The sequence below is a fragment of the Pristiophorus japonicus genome, chromosome 4, assembly GCF_044704955.1.
Source record: "Pristiophorus japonicus isolate sPriJap1 chromosome 4, sPriJap1.hap1, whole genome shotgun sequence".
Lineage (NCBI taxonomy): Eukaryota > Metazoa > Chordata > Chondrichthyes > Pristiophoridae > Pristiophorus > Pristiophorus japonicus.
In genome coordinates this window covers 272,213,831-272,235,029 of record NC_091980.1, presented here as the reverse complement: position 1 = coordinate 272,235,029, position 21,199 = coordinate 272,213,831, and the positions used below count along the sequence as shown (strand labels likewise).

The 21,199-nt window shown below is 43.6% G+C and overlaps 1 protein-coding gene across 1 annotated transcript in view; it reads left to right on the top strand.

The window, feature by feature from the left end:
* The window catches only part of kcnh5b (potassium voltage-gated channel, subfamily H (eag-related), member 5b), a 604,928-nt gene that overhangs the window by 350,495 nt on the left and 233,234 nt on the right, over positions 1 to 21,199 (top strand). Inside the window, 1 exon segment of the mRNA XM_070877933.1 lies at positions 15,991 to 16,190. Coding sequence (XP_070734034.1) covers positions 15,991 to 16,190 — 200 coding nt within the window.

The following is a 21,199-nucleotide window of genomic DNA, read 5'->3' as shown; positions in this document are numbered from 1 at the left end:
ATGAACTCATTGAATGGCGGTGCAGGCTAGAAGGGCCGAATGGCCTACTCCTGCACCTATTTTCTATGTTTCTATGTTTCTAAGACTACCATCATCCGGGAAAAAGTTAATGCTCTCAAAATCTTCAGGAGTCCAGGTCACGTCCCAGGTCTGTACTGCCAAGGGGGACACACTTTCTCTACTCAAGCAGTATGCCTCTTTCCACTGAGCATATCGACTGCCAATCATGCCCCTGCTGATCAAGAGTCCGGGAATGTGGGAACCCTTGGCATTGGGAATCCCTGCCCCATCTGATGCTGCTGGCCTTATAATTGGCAGATGAAAGCTCCACCCCTTACAAAGCCCCTTGGAATCTTGACATATCTGGGTCTCCGTCTATTTTACAGCCCTCTCACCATCCAATTATGAGATTATTTTCAGATCTACATTTTCTTTGCAGTCCACCATTTAGTTAACCAGCTAATGTAACCTTGTTTGAATGGGATCATTGTTCACAAGGCAGAAATTCAATTCACTGCACATGATATCAAGAAACGGCTGAGTGCATTAGATACAGCGAAAGCTATCGGCCCCGATAATGTCCTGGCTGTTGTGTTGAAGACTTGTGCTCCAGAACTAGCCGTGCCTCTAGCCAAGCTGTTCAGTAAAGCTACAACACTGGCATCTACTTGACAATGTAGAAAACTGCCCAGGTATGCCTACCCACAAAATGCAGGACAAATCAATCCATCCCATCAGCCTACTCTCAATCATTAGCAAAGTGATGGAAGGTGTCGTTGAGAGTGCTATCAAGCATCACTTACTCACCAATAACCTGCTCACCGATGCTCAGTTTGGGTTCTACCAGGACCACTTGGTTCCAGACCACATTACTGCCTTGGTCCAAACATGGACAAAAGAGCTGAATTCCCGAGGTGTGGTGAGAGTGACTGTCCTTGACATCAAGGCAGCATTTGACTGATTGTGGCATCTAGGAGCCCTAGTAAAATTGAAGTCAATGGGAATCAGGGGAAAAATTCCCCACTGGCTAGTCATACCGAGCACAAATGAAAATGGTTGTGGTTGGTGAATGTCAATCATCTCAGCTCCCAGAATTTGCTGCAGGAGTTCCTCAGGACAGTGTCCTAGGCCCATCCACCTTCAGCTGCTTCATCAATGACCTTCCCTCCATCAAAAGGTCAGAAGTGGGGATGTTCACTGATGACTGCACAGTGTTCAGTGCCATTCACAACTCCTCAGATAATGATGCAGTCAATGCCCGCATGCAGCCAGACCTGGATGACATTTAGGCTTGGGCTGAGATGTGGCAAGTAACATTCGTGCCACACAAGTACCAGGCAAGACTATCTCCAACAAGCAAGGGTCTAACCACCACCCCATGGCATTCAATGGCATTACCATCACTGAATCTCCCACTATCAACATTCTGGTGGTCACCATTGACCAGAAACATAACTGGGCCAGTCATACAGATACTGCAGCTACAAGAGCAGGTCAGAGGCTGGGTATTCTGCAGTGAGTATCTCCCCTCCTGACTCCTCAAAGCCTTTCCACCATCTACAACTCATAAGTGCTATTGAGGGAGTGCAGCGAAGGTTCACCAGACTGATTCCAGGGATGGCAGGACTGACATATGAGGAGAGACTGGATCAACTGGGCCTTTATTCACTGGAGCTTAGAATGATGAGAGGGGATCTCATAGAAACATATAAGATTCTGACGGGACTGGACAGGTTAGATGTGGGAAGAATGTTCCCGATGTTGGGGAAGTCCAGAACCAGGGGACATAGTCTTAGGATAAAGGGTAGGCCATTTAGGACTGAGATGAGGAGAAACTTCTTCACTCAGAGAGAGTTGTTAACCTGTGGAATTCCCTGCCGCAGAGAGTTGTTGATGCCAGTTCACTGGATATATTCAAGAGGGAGTTAGATATGGCTCTTACGGTTAAGGGGAACAAGGGGTATGGAGAGAAAGCAGGAAAGGGGTACTGAAGGAATGATCAGCCATGATCTTATTGAATGGCAGTGCAGGCTCGAAGGGCCGAATGGCCTACTCCTGCACCTATTTTTCTATGTTTCTTTGTTTCTATGTCAGGAGTGTGATGGAATACTCTCCACTTGCCTGGATGACTGTAGCTCCAACAACACTCAAGAAGCTCTTCACCATCCAGGACAAAGCAGCCTGCTTGATTGGCACCCCATCCACCACATTAAACATTCATTCTCCTCCACTGTGGCTGCAGTGTGTACCATCTACAAGATGCACTGCAGCAACTCGCCAAGACTTCTTCAACAGTACCTCCCAAACCCACGACCTCTACTACCTAGAAGGACAAGGGCCTTCACAGGTACTGCAGCTGTTCAAGGAGGTGGCTTACCACCACCTTCTCAAGGGCAATTATAGATCGGCAATAAATATCGACCTTGTCTGCAATGCGCATATCCCAGGAACGAATAAAAAATGTCACTATATGTGAGATTTATGTCCATCAAATTAGCTTAAAATTCAAAGATATGGATTTCTTCATATAGAGAAGTAATATTTATCTCACATTAGTTGAAATTTAATCTACAGGTATTCGCATAATTTTAAAACAAGCATCTTTGAATTTAAAAAATACAGTTCAACACTATTACACTGTTGTATACATCTATTTCCAATTGTTCATATTCAGCATATTCTAAAAAATAACTTGATCTATTAACGCAATTGAGTCCAAGCATTTGGATCAGGCTTCAGATGTTTTGACTATTTCAGCTTCTGTCATTTCTTTACAGCCCAACAATGAAGTAGCGTATTACATTTACTATCAGTACTTCATTCTTGAAGGGTTTAAGGACATGTGCAGGTGGAAAAGCGCTTGATGGATTAAATGGTCCTAATGCGGGTGATCAACTGTGTCATGACTTAGATGCACAGAGCCCTTAGTAATCAATAATGCATGAATCATAGATAAAGAAATGAGTTAAGGAAGGAATTAGAAAATAAGTTAAGCTTGCATGGACACCCATATCTATTTTATAGTCCATGAATGTATCCCATTTTTATGCTTACAGACAAAAGCTGCTGTCCATACCAATATCCACATAGTTACAGTGCCAATATGCCCCACTGTAGGCTGTGGTGAGCATGTGCAGAGCTCTACCCCGCAAGCGGCTATTTTTTTACATTTTGTGAGACAGCAGGCAGGAGCATACTTCCCTCATAACATCAAGATGATTCAATACTAAATTGTAAAATTGCTTGGGCACTTTTGAAACATAGGGGCCGAAATTGCCCCACGCTGTGTTTGGGGTGGTCCATTCGCTCTGTGATTTTTTTTTGCGCCAATACGGGAAGCGCTGGCTCTGGCGCAGAATTGGCCACTTGGAGGCAAAAAAATGTGGGGGGCGGTAACGGAGCATTCGCCTGGCGCTCGCTGGGCGCGAAATTAAGCGCAGCACTCTGCACATCAGCTTATTGTCACACTTCCATTTAAATCTTTCAATTCACAGGACGCCCTACTTTAGCATTGGCCTTCCAAATGGCACCCATTTCATCATCGTTCAATGTTATCAATCTTCAGCCATAAGATATGAATGCACTGATTATTGAAAATACCCACCATTATATGCATTTGCTACCTGCAGCCCACTTCTTACCACTTCAACATTGGCCATTCTATCCTCTCAGCATCCTTCTTGCACAGCACATTCTAAAGGCATTCAGCCTCTGGTTCTATTCTGCTGCCCAGATCCAGTTTTCAAAATAGCAGCGCTGACTGTACACCAGCCTCATACAATTTTTTTTTCAGATCCAATGGCTTTGCTCTTTGCCTCCAGAATGGTTTCCATAGTCCATCAGAAATAGTTACAGCCACATTAGTGCGTTTCGTCATCTCTTTTCACATCTGCCATTGTCAGAGATACAACCTACAGGTAAATAAACTTGTACACCACTTTCATCCACTCATCATCAATGTCCATTTTCTTTAGTCTTCCTTCATCCTTCTGGACTGGTTCTCGTATTATGGGTATAATCTTGGCCTTTGAGAAGCTGATGTTGAAGCACTCTCTCCTTTCTTTCATCACCAAGCTCATTAGGTATAATGCTGATAGAAACCAAGGATCCAATGAGAATGGCAACATCAGCAGCATGTTCCAGGTCCTGGCCTGTGCTAACTTCTTCAGGCTCACTGTATTAGTTGCCACTTCTTGTTTCTTGATTTGTAATATATTTTGTGCGCTAGTAAACAAAGTGGGTGATAAAATACATCATGCCTCATTTTTCCGAAACAGTGGTATAGCTGGCATGAGACGAACAGCAATCAGGAAACAGGGATGCAGGTGGTGCAGGATGAAGAGGCAGAAAGTAGAGGCAATGGCATTTGGCTCAAGGTTGTTCCAACAAGGAGGAACAACACAGATGGCCTGATTTGCATGGCAACACCACTCACATATGACTATACCATCATCATGTGTGAGCAGTATCACCTCAGGAATTACATTAGATTCAAATTGGAAGACTTCAAACTGCTCATTAAAATGAATAGGCTGTAAGTTAGCTTTATTAATGGATGAATAGGGTACAAATGCAAGGAAGTTACATTAAACCTTTACAAAGCACTGGTTAGACCTCAGCTGGATTATGGTGGGCAATTCTGGGCACCACGCTTTAGGAAGGATGTCAAGGTCTTGGAGCAGGTGCAGAAGAGATTTACTAGAATAGTACCAAGAATGAAGGGCTTCAACTATATGGAGAGACTGAAGAAGCTGGGGTTGTTCTCCTTAGAGCAGAAAAGGTTAAAAAGAGATTTTATAGAGGTGTTCAAAATATGCCTGGTTTTGATAGAGTAAAGGAGGAGAAACTGTTTCCAGTGGCAGAAGGGTCAGTAACCAGAGAGACTTAAGGTGATCGGCAAAAGAACCAAACGCGACATGAGGAAACATTTTCTTGCACAGCGAGTTGTTGTGATCTGGAATGCACCACCTGAAACAGATTCAATAGTAACTTTCAAAAGATAAACACTTGAAAGGAAAACAATTATATGGGGAAAGAGCAGGGGAGTGGGATAAATTAGATAGCTTCACCAAAGAACCGGCACAAGCATGATGGGCCGAACGGACTACTTCTGTGTTGTATCATTCTATGATTCTATAAGCAGAGACCTCTGTAACATGCTTCAATATAGATGTAACTTGTGAGTTTGTTAAACAAAAATATAAAGTTTAAGTCATTAGCATCTTGTCCATTCATTTCACATGCCTTGGCATTTCCTAATTTCTAGATACATTTCACCAGGAAAAAAGCTGCACTTCCAATAACAGTATGAAAACCCAGTGGTTTGTTCATACCAGTAGTCAGTAATTAATTGTCTCCACCAATTTCTGATCATTATATTACCTCCATGTTTCAGAGTAAAATTGAGCCAAATCCCACTGCCCATGCCTGGAGTAAGTATAGCTTAAGGTACAAAATAGTAATGATAGTTTAAAGTGCAGATTTTAAGTGCAGGGAACACACTAGTAGTGGGAGTGCAAAATTGCATGTAAGTGAAATTTAAAGAAATGCAGGCAATTAAAGGGAAGTGGCACTTTAGGGAGACAAAAATTTTGAAAGCTTTCAAATCTGATTTTAAAAGGCACCTCAAGGCATTCATAGCCTTTGCCTAAGATGAAGGAAGAAGGGATGAAGAGAGGCAAAAAATGAAGGGAAAGGAGACCTCGACAAATGACGGGGAGACCCAGCACTTGACATCCTGTTTAATGTCTGGTGACGGTGGTGCTGCATGAAATAGTAGAGTAGCGGCTCGCATTTTGGACCACTCCCCTGCACCATCCTCATAGGACAGTATTACAGCATGCCTGCGAGGAGATGGCACCAAGTATCAGGCTGCAACAGACTGTTACTATCACTGGATGCTGCGTGGTAGTTGCAGGTGCCCTTGCAGCAGGAAGTGCAGCTTTGCAATTGGCTCTCTGACGATATTGACCCTATGAAAGACAGTTCCCCACGGTTGTTGCCAGGGCCTATGGTAGATAACATCTTGAAATTGGGTATACCCAAGCAGGTTATGCTGGCGGTGGGTCACTTGGCATGCCTACTTGCCTGCAGTGCCATGATAGTATGTCATACCTGTTATGTATGTAAACCTGTAATTACCATGTCTAACCACCAGAGGGCTTATCCACTGGAGTCCCAAGGGATCCCACAATCCCTTGGGAGCACATGTATATAAGGAGGCCTCACAGGCTAGCGAGGCACTCTGAGATCTGTAATAAAGGACTACGGTCACACTTACTTTGAGCTTGCAGTATCTAGTCTGACTTCTTATCCAAGACATAACAATTGGCGAAGAGATACAGATGATGAACCCCAACGCAACAATGCAGAGAACTGTGGGCATCCTGGAGAAATTTTCGGAGGGAGATGATTGGGAAACCTTTGTGGAGCGACTTGACCAATACTTCGTGGCCAACGAGCTGGAAGAAGAAGGGAACGCTGCCAAACGAAGGGCGATCCTCCTCACCCTTTGCGGGGCACCAACGTATAGCCTCATGAAAAACCTGCTCGCTCCAGCAAAACCCACAGACAAGTCGTACGATGAGTTGTGCATACTCGTCCAGGAGCATCTAAACCCGAAGGAAAGTGTTCTGATGGCGAGGTATCGGTTCTACACGTACAAGAGGTCTGAAGGCCAGGAAGTGGCGAGCTACGTCGCCGAGTTAAGCCGCCTTGCAGGACATTGCGAATTTGAAGGAAACTTGGAGCATATGCTCAGGGACTTCTTTGTACTTGTCATTGGCCATTAAGTAATACTTCGCAAACTTTTGACTGTAGAGATCCCAACCGCGAGTAAAGCCATAGCGATAGCCCAGATGTTTATCGCCACCAGTTACAATGCCAAACAAATTTCCCAGCACAGTAGTGCTGCTGCAAGTACTGTGAACAAAGTAACGTTGTTTTTGAATTGAAATGTATATGGCAGGACTTACACGCCTGCAGCTGCATGTCCGCAGATGACTCAGAGTCTGCCATCAAGGGTAGTGAATACAAAGCAATTAACACCTTGTTGGTGATGTGGGAGTGATCATCGATTCCATTCATGCCGCTTCAAAGGATACGTTTGCAAGTGCTATGGAACAATGGGACACCTCCAACGTATGTGCAGTCGAGCTGCAAACCCTGCTAATCCTTCAAACCACCATGTTGCAGAGGAGGACAGATCCATAGTGAATCATGATGAACCAGAGCCTCAGACCGAGGAGGCAGAGGTATATGGGGTGCACACATTTACCACAAAGTGTCCCTCGATAATGCTGAAGGTTGAATTAAATGGACTCCCGGTGTCCATGGAGCTGGACACGGGCACAAGCCAGTACATAATGAGTAAAAATACTTTCAATAAGTTGTGGTGCAACAAGGCTTCAAGGCCAGTCCTGACTTTCATCCGTACCAAACTTAGAACGTACACAAAAGAACTGATTTCCGTAATTGGCAGTGCTACTATAAGGGCTCCTACGACAGAGCGGTGCACGATTTACCACTTTGGGTGGTACCGGGTGATGGTCCCACATTGTTCGGCAGGAGCTGGCTGGGAAAGATACGCTGGAACTGGGATGATGTCCGAGCGCTTTCGTTCGTCGATGACACCTTATGTTTCCCTCACTGTTCGAACCAGGTATCAGGAAGTTCCAAGGAGCAAAAGTGCAAATCCATTTAATTCCGGGGGTGCGGCCCATCCATTACATGATGAGAGAGAGGGTGAAGATCGAGCTGGACAGGCTGCAACGAGAGGGTATCATTTCGCTGATCGAATTCAATGAGTGGGCCAGTCCGATTGTTCCAGTCCTCAAGGGAGATGGCACCGTCAGAACCTGTGGTGATTATAAAGTAACTATCAGTTGTTTCTCACTGCAGGATCAATACCTGCTACCAAAGACAGACGACCTATTTGCGATGTTGGTGGGAGGGAAAACATTCACAAAGCTGGACTTGACCTCAGCCTACATGACGCAGGAGCTGGAGAAATCTTCGAAAGGCCTCACCTGCATCAATACGCACAAAGGTCTCCTCATTTACAACAGATGTCCGTTTGGGATTTGATCGGCCGCGGCGATATTCCAGAGGAACATGGAAAGCTTGCTGAAGTCGGACCTGCGCACCATGGTCTTCCAGGACGAAATCTTGGTTACAGGTCAGGACATCGTCGAGCACCTGCAGAACCTGGAGGAGATTCTTAGTCGGCTTAATCGTGTGGGGCTCAGGCTAAAATGCTCGAAGTGTGTTTTCCTGGCGCCTGAAGTGGAGTTCCTGGGGAGAAGAATCGCGGCGGATGTCATCAGCCCCACCGATTCGAAGACGGAGGCAATCAAAAATGCACCAAGACCACTGAACGTGACGGAGGTGCAGTCATTTCTAGGACTCCTGAACTATTTTGGTAACTTCTTATCGGGTCTTAGCACATTGTTAGAACCTCTGCACTCTTTATTGCGTAAAGGAGATGAATGGGTATGGGGTAAAAGCCAAGAAAGTACCTTTGAGAAAGCTAGGAAGTTGTTATGTTCAAACAAATTGCTTGTGTTGTACGATTCATGTAAACCTTTGGTACTAGCATATGATGCGTCGTTGTACGGGGTCGGGTGTGTATTGCAACAAGCTAATGAATTTGGGAAATTGCAAGCGGTTGCTTATGCATCCAGAAGTCTGTCTAAGGCCGAGAAGGCCTACAGTATGATCGAAAAAGAAGCATTACAAGTGTTTCGTGGTAAAGAAAATGCATCAATATCTGCTCGGGCTCAAATTTGAATTGGAAACCATAAGCCGCTTATATCCCTCTTTTCTGAAAGCAAGGGGATAAATACGAATGCATCGGCCCGCATCCAGAGATGGGCGCTCACGTTGTCCGCATACAACTATGCCATTCGCCACAGGCCAGGCACAGAAAACTGTGCCGATGCTCTCAGTAGGCTGCCATTGCCCACCACCGGGGTGGAGATGGCACAGCCTGCAGATTTAGTTATGGTAATGGAAGCATTCGAGAGTGAGCAATCATCTGTTACCGCCCGACAGATTAGAACCTGGACGAGTCAGGACCGCTTATTGTCCTTAGTAAAAAAAACTGTGTGCTCCACGGGAGTTGGTCTAGTGTCCTGTTAGAGTTGCAGGAAGAAATAAAGCCGGCCCAGCGGCGCAAAGGTGAAATGTCTATGCAGGCAGACTGCCTCCTATGGGGTAATCGGTAGTTGTGCCAAAAAAGGGCAGGGACACTTTCATTAGTGACCTCCACAGCACCCACCCAGGCACTGTAATGATGAAAACGATAGCCAGATCCCACGTGTGGTGGCCCGGTATCGATGCAGACTTAGAGTCCTTTGTGCACAAATGTAATACATGTTCCCAGTTAAACAATGCATCCAGGGAGGCACCACTAAGTTTGTGGTTTTGGCCCTCCAAACCGTGGTCTAGGGTTCATGTCGACTATGCAGGCCCGTTCTTGGGAAAAATGTTTTTAGTGGTTGTAGATGCGTACTCCAAGTGGATTGAATGTAGAAACATAGAAACATAGAAAATAGGTGCAGGAGCAGGCCATTCAGCCCTTCTAGCCTGCACCGCCATTCAATGAGTTCATGGCTGAACATGAAACTTCAGTACCCACTTCCTGCTTTCACGCCATACCCCTTGATCCCCCGAGTAGTAAGGACTTCATCTAACTCCCTTTTGAATATATTTAGTGAATTGGCCTCAACTACTTTCTGTGGTAGAGAATTCCACAGGTTCACCACTCTCTGGGTGAAGAAGTTTCTCCTTATCTCGGTCCTAAATGGCTTACCCCTTATCCTTAGACTGTGACCCCTGGTTCTGGACTTCCCCAACATTGGGAACATTCTTCCTGCATCCAACCTGTCCAAACCCGTCAGAATTTTAAACGTTTCTATGAGGTCCCCTCACACTCTTCTGAACTCCAGTGAATACAAGCCCAGTTGATCCAGTCTTTCTTGATAGGTCAGTCCCACCATCCCGGGAATCAGTCTGGTGAATCTTCGCTGCACTCCCTCAATAGCAAGAATGTCCTTCCTCAAGTTAGGAGACCAAAACTGTACACAATACTCCAGGTGTGGCCTCACCAAGGCCCTGTACAACTGTAGCAACACCTCCCTGCCCCTGTACTCAAATCCCCTCGCTATGAAGGCCAACATGCCATTTGCTTTCTTAACCGCCTGCTGTACCTGCATGCCAACCTTCAATGACTGATGTACCATGACACCCAGGTCTCGTTGCACCTTCCCTTTTCCTAATCTGTCACCATTCAGATAATAGTCTGTCTCTCTGTTTTTACCACCAAAGTGGATAACCTCACATTTATCCACATTATACTTCATCTGCCACGCATTTGCCCACTCATCTAACCTATCCAAGTCACTCTGTAGCCTCATAGCATCCTCCTCGTAGCTCACACTGCCACCCAACTTAGTGTCATCCGCAAATTTGGAGATACTACATTTAATCCCCTCGTCTAAATCATTAATGTACAATGTAAACAGCTGGGGCCCCAGCACAGAACCCTGCGGTACCCCACTAGTCACTGCCTGCCATTCCGAAAAGTACCCATTTACTCCTACTCTTTGCTTCCTGTCTGACAACCAGTTCTCAATCCACGTCAGCACACTACCCCCAATCCCATGTGCTTTAACTTTGCACATTAATATCCTGTGTGGGACCTTGTCGAAAGCCTTCTGAAAGTCCAAATATACCACATCAACTGGTACTCCTTTGTCCACTTTATTGGAAACATCCTCAAAAAATTCCAGAAGATTTGTCAAGCATGATCTCCCTTTCACAAATCCATGCTGACTTGGACCTATCATGTCACCATTTTCCAAATGCGCTGCTATGACATCCTTAATAATTGATTCCATCATTTTACCCACTACTGAGGTCAGGCTGACCGGTCTATAATTCCCTGCTTTCTCTCTCCCTCCTTTTTTAAAAAGTGGGGTTACATTGGCTACCCTCCACTCGATAGGAACTGATCCAGAGTCAATGGAATGTTGGAAAATGACTGTCAATGCATCCGCTATTTCCAAGGCCACCTCCTTAAGTACTCTGGGATGCAGTCCATCAGGCCCTGGGGATTTATCGGCCTTCAATCCCATCAATTTCCCCAACACAATTTCCCGACTAATAAAGATTTCCCTCAGTTCCTCCTCCTTAATAGACCCTCTGACCACTTTTATATCCGGAAGGTTGTTTGTGTCCTCCTTAGTGAATACTGAACCAAAGTACTTGTTCAATTGGTCTGCCATTTCTTTGTTCCCCGTTATGACTTCCCCTGATTCTGACTGCAGGGGACCTACGTTTGTCTTTACTAACCTTTTTCTCTTTACATACCTATAGAAACTTTTGCAATCCGCCTTAATGTTCCCTGCAAGCTTCTTCTCGTACTCCATTTTCCCTGCCCTAATCAAACCCTTTGTCCTCCTCTGCTGAGTTCTAAATTTCTCCCTGTCCCCAGGTTCGCTGCTATTTCTGGCCAATTTGTATGCCATTTCCTTGGCTTTAATACTATCCCTGATTTCCCTAGATAGCCACGGTTGAGCCACCTTCCCTTTTTTATTTTTACGCCAGACAGGAATGTACAATTGTTGTAATTCATCCATGCGGTCTCTAAATGTCTGCCATTGCCCATCCACAGTCAACCCCTTAAGTATCATTAGCCAATCTATCTTAGCCAATTCATGCCTCATACCTTCAAAGTTACCCTTCTTTAAGTTCTGGACCATGGTCTCTGAATTAACTGTTTCATTCTCCATCCTAATGCAGAATTCCACCATATTATGGTCACTCTTCCCCAAGGGGCCTCGCACAATGAGATTGCTAATTAATCCTCTCTCATTACACAACACCCAGTCTAAGATGGCCTCCCCCCTAGTTGGTTCCTCGACATATTGGTCTAGAAAACCATCCCTTATGCATTCCAGGAAATCCTCCTCCACCGTATTGCTTCCAGTTTGGCTAGCCCAATCTATGTGCATATTAAAGTCACCCATTATAACTGCTGCACCTTTATTGCATGCACTCCTAATTTCCTGTTTGATGCCCTCCCCAACATCACTACTACTGTTTGGAGGTCTGTACACAACTCCCACTAACGATTTTTGCCCTTTAGTGTTCTGCAGCTCTACCCATATAGATTCCACATCATCCAAGCTAATGTCTTTCCTAACTATTGCATTAATCTCCTCTTTAACCAGCAATGCTACCCCACCTCCTTTTCCTTTTATTCTATCCTTCCTGAATGTTGAATACCCCTGGATGTTGAGTTCCCAGCCCTGATCATCCTGGAGCCACGTCTCCGTAATCCCAATCACATCATATTTGTTAACATCTATTTGCACAGTTAATTCATCCACCTTATTACGGATACTCCTTGCATTAAGACACAAAGCCTTCAGGCTTGCTTTTTTAACACCCTTTGTCCTTCTAGAATTTTGCTGTACAGTGGCCCTTTTTGTTCTTTGCCTTGGGTTTCTCTGCCCTCCACTTTTCCTCATCTCCTTTCTGTCTTTTGCTTTTGCCTCATTTTTGTCTTCCTCTGTCTCCCTGTATAGGTTCCCATCCCCCTGCAATATTAGTTTAACTCCTCCCCAACAGCACTAGCAAACACCCTCCCTAGTGTGATAGTGTCGGCTAGCACGTCCGCTGCCACCATTGAAAGCTTACGGGTCATGTTTGCCACGCACGGTCTGCCTGATGTCCTTGTAAGTGACAATGGGCCGTGCTTTACCCATGCCAAATTCAAGGAATTCATGACCCTCAATGGGGTCAAACTTATCACGTCTGCCCCGTTTAAGCCAGCGTCCAATGGTCAGGCAGAACGAGCAATTCAAACAATCAAGCAGAGCTTGAAAAGGGTAACTGAAGGCTCACTACAGACTCGCTTATTCCAAGTCCTGCTCAGTTACCACACAAGACCCCACTCGCTCACCACGGTCCCTCCCGTTGAACTGCTCATGAAAAGGGCACTTAAGACAAGGCTCTTGTTAGTCCACCCTGATCTACACGAACAGGTAGAGAGCAGGCGGCTTCAACAGAATACATATCATGATCGCACAAATGTGTCACGCGAAATTGAGTAAATGATCCTGTATTTGTGTTGAAATATGGACAAGGTCCCAAGTGGATTGCTGGCACTGTTTTGGCCAAAGAGGGGAGTAGGGTGTTTGAGGTCAAACTCGCAAATGGAGAAAACACTTGGACCAAACTAAACTCAGATTTACGGACTATCCAGAACACACAATAGACACGACCTTTTTCGACCCTCCAACACACAGACAAGTGGCAACCGGTTGACCACGAAGCAGAACCCATCACCCTCAGCAGCCCAGCAAGACTCACCACCCCCAGCAGTCCAGCAAGGCCAGCTGCACAGCAGCCCAGCGAAGGCCCAACAAATGATTCACCAACACCAGCATTTGTACCGAGATGATCAACCAGGGAAAGGAAGGCCCCAGATCGACTCACATTGTAAATATTTACACTATTAACTTTGTGGGGGAGTGTTGTTATGTATGTAAACCTGTAATTACCATGTCTAATCACCAGAGCGCTTATCCCCTGGAGTCCCAAGGGATCTCACAATCCCTTGGGAGCACCTGTATATAAGGAGGTCTCACAGGCTGGAGAGGCACTCTGAGATCTGTAATAAAGGATTACGGTCATACCTACTTGAGCTTGCAGTATCTAGTCTGAATCCTTATCCAAGACATAACAATACTGGAGTTGGGGTTCTTCCAAAGGACACTTTATGGTCAGGGATTCATATATGCTGTGTTCTAACGAAAAGTTAACTCTGCTTCTCTCTCCACAGATGCTGCCTGACCAGCTGAATATTTCCAGCATTTTCTGCTTTTATTTCAGTTTCCAGCATTCACAGTGTTTTACTTTTGTATTCATGTATCTTAACGAAATTACCAGGTGTGCTTTCCTAACTTCCTTTGGGAATAGAAGTCTCTGCATGTACTACTCATCTGCTAAAGTGGGTTATTTTCATCTCCGTCTGCAGACGCAAGAATATGGGATGTGCACAGAGCACCTCTTGTGCAACCTGACCTGCAGGGCATTGGTGCTCCTCCTCTTCTTCCAACTCCCTGAGACAGGGGGATTCTCATTGTGAAGCTCATGGTCTACAGGGCTGTAGTAATACTCGCCCTCCTGTATGGCTCAGAGACATGGACCATGTACAGTAGACACCTCAAGTCGCTGGAGAAATACCGCCAACGATGTCTCCGCAAGATCCTACAAATCCCCTGGGAGGACAGATGCACCAACATTAGCGTCCTCGACCAGGCCAACATCCCCAGCATTGAAGCACTGACCACACTTGATCAGCTCCGCTGGGCAGGCCACATAGTTCGCATGCCAGACACGAAACTCCCAAAGCAAGCGCTCTACTCGGAGCTCCTTAATGGCAACGAGCCAAAGATGGGCAGAGGAAACATTACAAGGACACCCTCAAAGCCTCCCTGATAAAGAGCAACATCCCCACTGACACCTGGAAGTCCCTTGCCAAAGACCGCCCTAAGTGGAGGAAGAGCTCCGGGAAGGTGTTGAGTACCTCGAGTCTCGTCGTCGAGAGCAAGCAGATATCAAGCGCAGGCAGCGGAAAGAGCATGTGGCAATCCATTCCCTCTTCCCTCGATGACTTTGTCCCACCTGTGACAGAGACTGTGGTTCTCGTATTGGACTGTATAGCCACCTAAGAATTTATGCTAAGAGTGGAAGCAAGTCTTCCTCGATTCCGAGGGACTGCCTATGATGATGATGATGGGGGCTAATAAATATTCGAACAATTGGAACAAAAGCTCACCAGAGCTTAAGTGCCAAAAGGAAAAAAAGTAAAATGGCAGGTTTTGACTGAAATACACCAATTTCGCATTGCTGTGTCCTTTAAGTAAACCCGTGTTCTGGATCCCTGCGTAATTTTCTGAATGGGCCCGTTCGATTTGAGAATAAATTGAGAGTGAATCAAGCAAATCAAGTCTGAAAATCCAGGCTCTGGTGACTAGAAGCCAAAATTTGATTCATTTCTATTGGTTGTCTTTCTTCTGGATCTCATACAAACATAGAAAATTCTGATGGGACTGGACAGGTTAGATGCAGGAAGAATGTTCCCGATGTTGGTGAAGTCCAGAACCATGGGACATAGTCTAAGGATAAGGGGTAGGCCATTTAGGACCGAGATGAGGAGAAACTTCTTCACTCAGAGAATTGTTAACCTGTGGAATTCCCTGCCACAGAGAGTTGTTGATGCCAGTTCATTGGATATATTCAAAAGGGAGTTAGATATGTCCCTTACAGCTAAAGAGGTCAAGGGGTATGGAGAGAAAGCAGGAAAGGGGTACTGAGGTGAATGATCAGCCATGATCTTATTGAACGGTAATGCAGGCTCGAAGGGCCGAATGGCTTACTCCTGCACCTATCTTCTATGTTTCTATGTTTCTATGTTTCTGACTTACTGGTCGAATGTCCTAGTTCCTTCCAGTGCCAGACTGAATTCAGGGTAGGCGTTACACTGTCGGAGTCTAATAATGAAATGTGCTTTGGTTGGGTTTGCAGTGCCCAAGAAACGTGTTACTTTATTAGTTCTAAAAGAAGAGGCATTGTGTTCTGAAAATTGCTACAGAGTGAAAACATAAAAGGATTTTGAAAAAGTAAAAAAGAAATGCAGAGAGAAGAATCTTTAAAAAAGCAAGAAATGATTAGAAGTTAAAAAAGATATTTATTGCACAAACTACTTTCTAACAGGGGATTTATGGGATTGTAAGAAAGCATTATATTTCTGTGAAATCATCAGTATTTGATATTGAGGTAGTCCACCTCAGAACCATCTAGTTATTGTGAGTGTTTTTGCTTTCTCATCTGACTAGATTCTAAGATATGCTAAATTCCTTTTAACTGGTTTTGTGCAGAATAAGAGGACTTACACCCATTTGGTTCTTTAAATTACAGCTCTTCTTTATGCAACTATTTTTGGAAATGTCACCACGATCTTCCAGCAAATGTACGCCAACACCAACCGTTATCATGAAATGCTGAACAACGTGCGGGATTTTCTCAAACTTTACCAAGTCCCCAAAGGACTCAGCGAACGAGTTATGGATTACATTGTGTCAACATGGTCTATGTCTAAAGGGATCGACACGGAGAAGGTACGAGCCTATGAGGTAAAACTTTCTAAGAGCTCCAGGAATAGCGTTCATTTAATCACTTATAGTTCATGCTCACCTCTGGGTAGTATCAATTTTAAATGTAATTATCAAGTAGGCAGCGCAATAACTTGTGATATGCATATTGGAAAATAATTAATCTTGAAGGTATTTTGAGTCATAGCGGGAAAATAGTCTATTTTTAATTTGAATGGGCTACATTTCTTTTCCCTTAACCTTTTAAATAACGGCTGCATTTTAAACAGATAACCTTTGCAAAAACAATTTGCTGTAAATATCTAGCTCTATATGTGTTGGAACCAATTCACTAACATGTACAGAATTGCAGGTATTTATTTAGAGTAGTACCTGAATATATTATCACCCCCCACCCCCCACCCCCCTTAATGTAGAAATACTATCGCAGCTCTCAGAATTAAATGACATTTGAGATTAGAAATAAAAAGCTTTCTATTTTTTCAGAGTACAGATCTTTTTCCACAATGGCTGTATATTTTGGGTGAGTGATGACAATTGAAGAAACTGTAACGATTTACAGGTTTCAAGCCAGATTTTTTTTCCCCTTCAGGAGAATTATTGTAATAAATTAAGAAACTGATGTTGCACAAATAAACCATTCCATTTTAAACTTGGATGGTCTGAAAATGAGCAGAGCACAATTCTCTGAAGCAATTGTATATTGCTTTTAAATAAAAAATAAAAGTTGTGTTTTCTTTTTAATTTCCAATTCTGTAGCCATTATTTAAGTTATCAAAAGATAGACATCTATGGGAGCTTTATTTACTCCTTGTTGCAAACATTCCAGGACTCCGGTGATTCTTAGTGCCTGAGAAGCCACATTTAAAAAAAAACAAATTGGGCAAAGGTTGAAGTAAGCAATGCACAAGCCGTATTTTTACTGATTTTTAAAAATATCAAATGCACAGCTGTGATCTATTGACATTGATTTTAATGTGATCCCAAGGATACAGTGAAAAGCCAATGCAAGTATGGAAAGTTTAATTTATCTGGGCAGAAAGGATTGTACTCAAACCCAATTTCTTATGTTTATTTAATTCTTAATATAATTTTGCGGTTGTGCTGTATTTGCTTTGTATGGATTTCCTTACATTTTTGTACATGTTTCTGTATCAAGGAGATAGTTGAGGGCTATATCGGAGAAATGCAGTCTTTATCATTTTGTGCTCACTTAACTATTAAATAATTTAAATTAATTACAGATGTACTAAGGCCATGCATGAGGAAGCACAATTATTTTCACGAGTCCTGCTTTCATAATCAACTGCAGACATGACTTGACTTAAGAAATACAATGAAAAGTTTGTCAATAAAGTATAATGTTAAATCAAATTAGTGTATCAGAGTTAATTAGTACAAGAGCCATTTAATCCCATCACTGAAACAGTGATTTGATAAAATTCTGGTATGTCATTTATGTAAATGTTCTATCTAATTCAGAAGATAAAAATATCAGGGTAGAGTTTCCGCTTGTTTTTTTTATCACAATTCATCCAAAATGGGCCTAACCTGTGTAAAAGATCGAGGATTAAGTGCAAATTACGTTCAGCACAAATCGCAATTGTTTGCACTAGCTTAGAAAACATTGCACTAGAAGTCGGCCTCAAAACTGTCCAAGCCCCAGGCTAAATTAATCACTATCGGGAGTTCTGCGAATCGTGCCCCGTTACAGGCAATCAAGGCGGCGCTAAAAATTAAGGACGCTAATAAGCACATTTTTAAAGCTTTTGAATATAACTTTTTTTAGTTTACTAAGAAACTGACTACTGCACCCCAATATAACTAGCAAATGGTTCTGTATACTTTTTAAAATTTCAATTTCAGTCATTTAAAATCAGGTTACTCACAGCTAATGGATTGATACTGTGATTAAAAATGCTTATTTTTTGCGATAAACCCATTTTCAGCTGTATTAATCAAACCTTACCAAGTTGCCACTCTTAAGTATATCATGGAATTTTTTTAAGCAAATTTAAAATAATTAATAAATTACATTTTAAAATGTTGCCCAATTGTACTGGTTCATGGCCGGTTTTGTATTTGGCGACATGCAAAGTGTTTGGAAATTCAAGCAAAAATTAATAGTTCTCAAAACGGGTGCAATTTTGAGTGCAGATCTGCACTTCTTTTGCTGATTGCATCCAAAATGAAATCGCTACCCCATCATATACTACAACGACTGAACCCTGAAGATTTAGATTGGATTGGTTACAATCAAAATTTCAATTTGAATTAAAGTACCTGTGCTAAAAAGGAGTACACAATAAGCATTGAACTCTAAATCCTTTTTCCAATAAATACAAATTACTGATGAGCAAAGGGCTTTTCCAACACAACTGAGGACCAGCGGGTTTACTGCAGGGAGGTGTATTGTGCTGTTCAGCTGGACAAAAGAGAGAGTGGAGGCACAATTAGGTCAGATTAGTAAATGTCTGAAAAATCATAATTTCAGTAATAATTTTGTGCTCAGAATAATGGGGAGGCTCTCAACACGCACCGATATTATGGGGTAAGTTCAAAAGCAACTTCTGGTGTCCACACATGCGCAGTTAAACGTGAACATCCAGAAGTTGCAGTCAGAGATAACATGCTCCACCACAGAGTGCACTGTTGCAATCCTTGCCAGTAGACTCGGCATTGAAATGACTGCAATGACATGAAGTTGCTGTACTTGTCCACTAGTTCCGCACCAGAAATGGCTGAAAGTGTTAGGACTGGTGCAGTCAGCAGTAAGTGAATATTTAACCCTGTGGTAAGTGATAATTACTGCTGACCAACCTCTCTGGTCCTGAAAAATTAATTTTGTACGTGTGGAATCTAATTCGCTCAGAAGAAAATTAAGGTTGGAGATTTTTTTTTTAAGTACATTGTTTTTACTTTTGCTGTTTGTCTCTTTATCTCTCTCCCTTAATCCCATCTGTATTTCTCAATCTTTATTTCACTTTCTGTACATCATTTAAATCTAATTCATATTTCCTGCTTTATACTTCCCGGTTTGGACTCTGCAGGGCTGAACTTTAGGCCCGCCAGAAAGCTGGCGCACATACCTTTTCTAAATGTTTTTACTGTCGGGTCAGACGAGGCAGATGTTTGATCCATTTTCACCTCTTTGGAATTTTTTTTGAGCAGATCAGAAATTGGTCATAATGGGGGTGGAAGTACGGCGGTAAGTGTTGGTGAGGGGTGGAAGTGGGCCTGGGACCGAGTCTCCGCCACTGTCACTCAGTGGCGGAGTGGTGGTGACGTCAGTGCGTGTGTGCATCATCACATCTCTCCCCTCATTTAAAGGGGAGAGAAGTAGCAATTTTTTAGGCTTCGACCGGGTCAAGTGGGGGTGCCAGGCTGCCTATTGGGCATAATTTTCCGGCTGATCGGGAAGTCGGCCGGCAAAAAAAAACATGGCGGTCGTGGCAGTGCGCTTTCCCTTAAAAGGGCCACCACGATGCCGTGGCTCACACACATAAAACAAGGTGCACCAACAGAAAAAGCTGTCGGGGGCACTGTGCGGCAGAATTTTTCAGGTAATTTTCATGCGGAGTAGGATGGAGGTGCGAGAGATCGTCGGTGCGTGCTTTGATGATGCACTTGGGGTGGTCGGCAGCAGCGGGGCAGAATTGGGGACCGCCCGAAAAATCACCGAGGTGAATTTAGATTGTGGCGGCCAATTGACTGCAGCATGGTAGCCACTCGATTCCACCGCCTGGCCGCCACAAAACGGTAATAACGAGCCTTATCCGGAACCTGAATTTCAGCCCCTGCGTGTCTGAGTGAGAATTCTTAAATCTGATTGGTTGAAGAGCCTCGGAGTTTTACCTGTTTACACACGCCACTGATCCCCTGTAGAGGACGCTGCACTGGAAAGTCAGCCAGATTGGAGGATATCTCTGTGGAGAAGTCCGTGAAAACTCAGTGTGCAGCTGTCAGCGAGGTGAACGGCGAACACCGTTCCTTCACCACAAAATCCAGACTAATGTGAAAAACAAGTTACAATATATTACATTATGAAGAAAATTATTTTAATTTGCTTTAAATTAGTGGCTTATAGTGCATAGATGACATACTACATCAATGAAAGAACAAAAGACTTGCATTTATATAATGCCTTTCATGGCCTCAGAATTCCCAAAGTGCTTTACAATCGGTGAAATCATTTTGAAGGGTAGTCACTGTTATAATGTAGCAAATATTGAAGACTTTTCAGTTTAATCTGTGAACACAGGCATCAGATGTCTACTGACTCCCTGCCCTGTCAGAAGCCACAAAGAAAAGTGCAATGAAATAACCAGCTACCGTGCTGCCGTTCATAAAATCAATTTTGGATATCTTTAAGTCTGTTGCCCATCATGTCACAGCACAGCGCAAAACCAACACTTTTCTCATTCACTGGATTGACTGTAGCTTTCAACAATTTATGAATATTAAACATTGACTTATAATATAGGTGATATTTGATATTCCCTAGGGATGAATAAATTACAAACACACATTCAGTGAGTGGACTGCTCTCAAAACTAATAAGCAATGAATTCACTAGTGCAGCAACTGAAGTGCTATTATTTCTGTGTCGGATGAATCCCTGGAGAATATTCTATTTTTATCATGCTTCCAAGTTTTATTTGCCATTTTATTATTACATTCTTGTATAATTTGTTGTTTTTACATTTGTTTCTAGGGACTTATTGCTGCAGATGGCAGAGCAGTGTCCACGCTAGTAAGTTCCAGTCATGTGGCCAGATGCAGGCCTACTTGCACAAGTTGAGTCATAGAAAATAGGTGCAGGAGTAGGCCATTCGGCCCTTCGAGCCTGTACCACCATTCAATAAGATCATGGCTGATCATTCACTTCAGTACCCCTTTCCTGCTTTCTTTCCATACCCCTTGATCCCTTTAGCCGTAAGGGCCATATCTAACTCCCTCTTGAATATATCCAATGAACTGGCATGAACAACTCTCTGCGGTAGAGAATTCCACAG